We start from the raw sequence: 4,736 nt of genomic DNA on the forward strand, positions 1-4,736 counted from the left end.
TCATCATTACGCTAATTACTCTTTACTTTTCATAATGATGATGTCATAATTATATATTAATTTAAAATTTAATTAAAAAATAATACGAAATCTTTACAAAAAGAAATATTAATCTCTCCTAAATTGTAATTTTAATTTTCTAAAAAAAAATTAAAAGACATTTATTATTATTAATTATTATTATTATTATTATTATTATTATTATTATTATTATTAATATAAATATAAATATTGAGCGAACTTTATTATTATTGTGATATACTTTTAATAAAATAATTATAATTATAATTATTATATTATTAATATTCAAATATGGATTCTTTTTACGAAATTAATTACGTTACATATGTATGCGAAAATACATGTCTCTATATATTTGTAAAAATAACGACAAGGTTCTTAGTCAAACGGGTCATTAAAATAAATGAGTTTAACATTTACATTCACTTAATACCTAAAACATGATTAAAGAGCCATTGGTCTAGCGGTATTGAGGTGACCCCTTCAACCTATAGGTTGGGGGTTCGAGTCCCGGGGTAGGCATGTATATATTCGTGTTTAAATTTGTGTATGGGTGTGTGTGTTTGCCTTTCAAAAAAAAAATACCTAAAACATGTCATTAAATTGTTTCGTTTAAACAAACCCGTGATTTCACGGGTCATTTCACTAGTTAAATATAAAAAGCAATCGTTACAATATTACAAAAGTGTGTAAGCCAAGACCAAGGCCATTAGTTTTGTCAGATCTCAAAATCCAAACACATATAAAACATATTTCAGTTCTCATTGCCGTCCAATCCCGTGTCGTTTATGTTATCCGGGTCCCATGTTAACTGTCTATATGAACTCGAGCAACTTCGTATGTAAGAGAAATACTTATTTTTGATGTCAAGGTTATAAGTTTCAAGTACCACAAGTGTCTTGCTATAGATAAGAAATGCAATTGTCCACTTGATTTATGAGCACTTGCATCCACATGTTTATGGTCAAACTTTCATAAAAACATCACCTATTGTGCAGATTTAGACAATTTTAAGGCAGTAACTTATTAGTTTTAAAGAATAAATTATAGAGCAAATTTTGACCCATTAAAGCAGTTGGATTTAGTACAAGAAAGACAAATGGAGGTTCCTTTGGAAGAAGAATGTGCAATGATAGAAGTGAAGAAATCAAACAAACAAAAGGGTGGTTTAATAACCATGCCATTCATCTTAGGTATTTAATGATGTCAATTTTGTTAGATTATATGTTTTTTTTTTAATAAAGCTCATAGCTTTATATACTAGATGACATATTGGTGAATTATATGATTCATTTTCTACAGTTTTTTTGTTTTTAATTTTTTTTGGAATCCACATAGTTTATAGTTTTGTAACTTTGTGGCAAACAGCAAATGAATCATTTGAGAAAGTTGCAAGTTTTGGGCTACTTCCAAACATGATTGTATACTTGCTCTCGGATTACCATATGAGCGTCGCGCAGGGCACCAATGTTCTCTTAATTTGGTCTGCCGCTACAAATTTCTTGCCAATCATCGGTGCCTTTCTTTCCGATTCACTTCTTGGCCGCTTCCTGACCATTTTTCTTGGTTCTATCTTCAGTGTTATGGTATGAAGCAACTATTTTAAATTTAATTTTTATACAAAATGTCTCTATATTTAAACTAGAGGTGGCAATTTCAACCCATTTACTTGAGTTGACTCAATTAGAAAAAACATTTCTTTAATTGTGCTTATAGGGGATGATCCTTCTATGGTTAACAACAATGATCCGAAATTCAAAACCTGCCCATTGTGATATACGGGTACCTAAATCGTGCGAAGCACCGACAACCATTCAATACACCCTCCTCTATTCAGCCTTTGCTTTGATGTCTATCGGAGCTGGTGGTGTACGGCCGTGTTCGTTAGCATTTGGGGCGGATCAAATAGACTCCAACAAGGATAACCCAAAAAGGGAAAGGTTACTAGAAAGCTTCTTTGGGTGGTATTATGCATCAGCCATTGTTGCCGTCTTGATTGCATTTACCGGTATTGTTTATATTCAAGATCATCATGGATGGAGGGTCGGTTTTGGGGTCCCGGTTATTCTTATGATCGTTTCTACACTATGTTTCGTTGTTGCTTATCCTTTGTATTACAATATAAAGGTCGAGAAAAGTTTATTTACGAGCTTTTGTCAAGTAATATCAGTGACTTGGAAAAATAGGAAGTTAACATTATCCGATTCAAGTGATAAAGCATGGTATATCAAGAAGAATGCAACGGTTACTGTACCTACAGAGAGATTAAGGTAGTGAAAACTTTTCTGTGCCTACATGTCGTTGTTTTCTGGTAGTCTAGTAGAGGTAGCAATCTTGACCCATTCACTTCTTAAATGGGTCGATATAGGTTGTACTATATTTCTAAGAGGTCATACCAAATCATTTTACTGAAAGGGGAAGAAGGTCAAACAGATTAAAGTTGACTTACAATGAAGCAGGTCAAAAGTTTGAATAAGTTTTCTATCGAATAAAAATCTCCGGAATAATTTTACTAAAAATATTATATTATTTTTGAAATAATATAACATTTGTATTCATATATGACACACTCATTTAAATTATGGGTGGTGATATATCACCATGAATTGAATATGCATTAACATGTGCTGCACAACGTGTTAATGCATAGTTACGGTGGTTTTATAATAAATGTGGGTCGATATATCAATCAACGGGCATTAATTTTATTAAAAGAAATTGATAGTTTTTGGAAGAAAAAAAAAAAGTGTTTTTAATTGACTTATACAGTTGTGACCCGTTACCCAACCCCACCTGAATCGCCCATTTTACACCTGTATATTTTAGTTAGGGTAACTATATCTATCAACAGGCTGTTGAGCAACTGTTTATGAACTCCATTTTTCTTCTTTTCATTTAGGTTCTTAAATAAAGCTTGCATCCTTATAAAACCAGAAGATACAAGCAAAGATCCATGGAGCATTTGCACTGTCGAACAAGTAGAAGAGCTAAAGGCGCTTATAAGAGTCGTACCCTTATGGTCTTCTTGTATAATGTTGTGTGTGAACATGAACCAAGTTACATTTCCAGTTCTGCAAGCAAAAAGCATGGACAGACACATCACTAAAGGCTTCGAAATTCCAGCTGGCTCGTTTTCTTTCTTCACAATCGTAACCGTAATGGTTTGGGTCATACTATACGACCGAGTCATCCTCCCGTTATTATCAAAAGTTAAATGTAAACCCGCGTATATCAACGTAAAATTTAGAATGGGCGCGGGCCTCGTTTTCTCAATAATGGCAATGGTGATGTCGGGAATCATAGAACACACGCGAAAAAGTAAAGCAATCGAAGAAGGGTTTTTGAATAATTCTCAAGCGGTAGTTAACATGTCAGCTATGTGGCTTGTTCCGCAACATGTACTTAATGGGTTAGCCGATGCTTTGAATATTATCGGTCAAACCGAGTTTTATTATACTGAGTTCCCGAAGAGTATGTCGAGCATTGCAGCTTCGCTTTATTTGCTTGGGGCCGGTTTTGGAAGCTTATTGGCTAGTTTTATACTAAGTACTGTGGATGGTCTTACTAAAGGGGGTGGTAAAGAGAGTTGGATTTCAACAAATATAAATAAGGGTCATTATGATAACTATTATTGGCTTCTTGGTATAATAAGTTGTATAAATTTTTTGTATTATGTTGTATGCAGTTGGGCTTATGGTCCTTGTGCTGATAGAATGGTAGTAAAAGGTGAAAGTGTTCAAAATTTGGCTGAAGATGAGGTGTCAATAAGTTAGGATCAGAAGTTTAAGGAGTTGACTAATGGTCAACATTATGTAGATGTATATGTACAAGTTTACAATGATTATATTAATATTAATAATAGGCTATGTAATCATATACCCCTTTTTTCCGAAAATAACGAATACCCATATAAAAACAAGGTCATAAACACTCTCAACAGGGAATACAAAAGGACTTGGGGATAACGGAGAAGCTCACACCTAGGAAGCAACCGTCTAAACAAAAAATATCTATAATCGAGTCTCCCTAACATTCCGAAAAAACTACAAACCAGTCAAACAAAAACCGCATTGATAACATGAAAATACAAGGAACGAAACCAAGCGGGCATACGTTTTACACGCACAATTATGCGCGCATTAAAAGAGCGCAAAATGAATTTAACACAAGCGCACGAACATAGGGCGCAGTACGCCATCTTGGACACACTATGAATAGAAAGGAATTAACTCATTTTGGGGTTAGATTTCATTACGAAAGAATAGCTTGCATACACGAAACATTGTACTTTTCCAAGTATTGTATTAGTGGTCACATGGATCGTTACAAACAGGACATGATGATCTTACATTCCATGATTATGATCTTGAAATGAATTCCATAGGGTCCTTAAAATGTAACAATAATCTCTAACATTTATGCACTCGAATTTGTTTTTATCTATGTGATTGAAATAGGTTCGATCACTATTCATACAAGTATTTTCAAGAAGTTGAGTTGATGATCGTGATGTGTTTAGTTGCATAAAAGTGGAAGCTTTTTCATAAACCTTTTATGAAAAACTTGAAAACTGTAACTTTTTTAGATATATAGATATCTAAAAAACTGTAGGTGTGACCATAAAAACTGTAACTTTTCATAAACCTTTCCATATATAGATATATGACTATAAAAACTGTAACTTTTTTAGATAATATCTCTATATTCTTTGAGCC

At 33.2% G+C, this 4,736-nt stretch overlaps 1 protein-coding gene across 1 annotated transcript; it reads left to right on the top strand.

Annotated features, from left to right (window-relative positions):
* The first annotated feature begins 733 nt into the window (after positions 1-733).
* LOC139839729 (protein NRT1/ PTR FAMILY 1.2-like) lies at positions 734-3,880 on the top strand. The gene is made up of 4 exons (XM_071829871.1): positions 734-1,214; positions 1,390-1,607; positions 1,738-2,291; positions 2,921-3,880. The coding sequence occupies exons 1-4, from the start codon at positions 1,121-1,123 to the stop codon at positions 3,792-3,794; spliced, it is 1,740 nt and encodes a 579-aa protein (XP_071685972.1). The 5' UTR covers positions 734-1,120; the 3' UTR covers positions 3,795-3,880.
* Positions 3,881-4,736: the final 856 nt, after the last annotated feature.

This window comes from Rutidosis leptorrhynchoides, chromosome 4 (genome assembly GCF_046630445.1).
Source record: "Rutidosis leptorrhynchoides isolate AG116_Rl617_1_P2 chromosome 4, CSIRO_AGI_Rlap_v1, whole genome shotgun sequence".
NCBI lineage: Eukaryota > Viridiplantae > Streptophyta > Magnoliopsida > Asterales > Asteraceae > Rutidosis > Rutidosis leptorrhynchoides.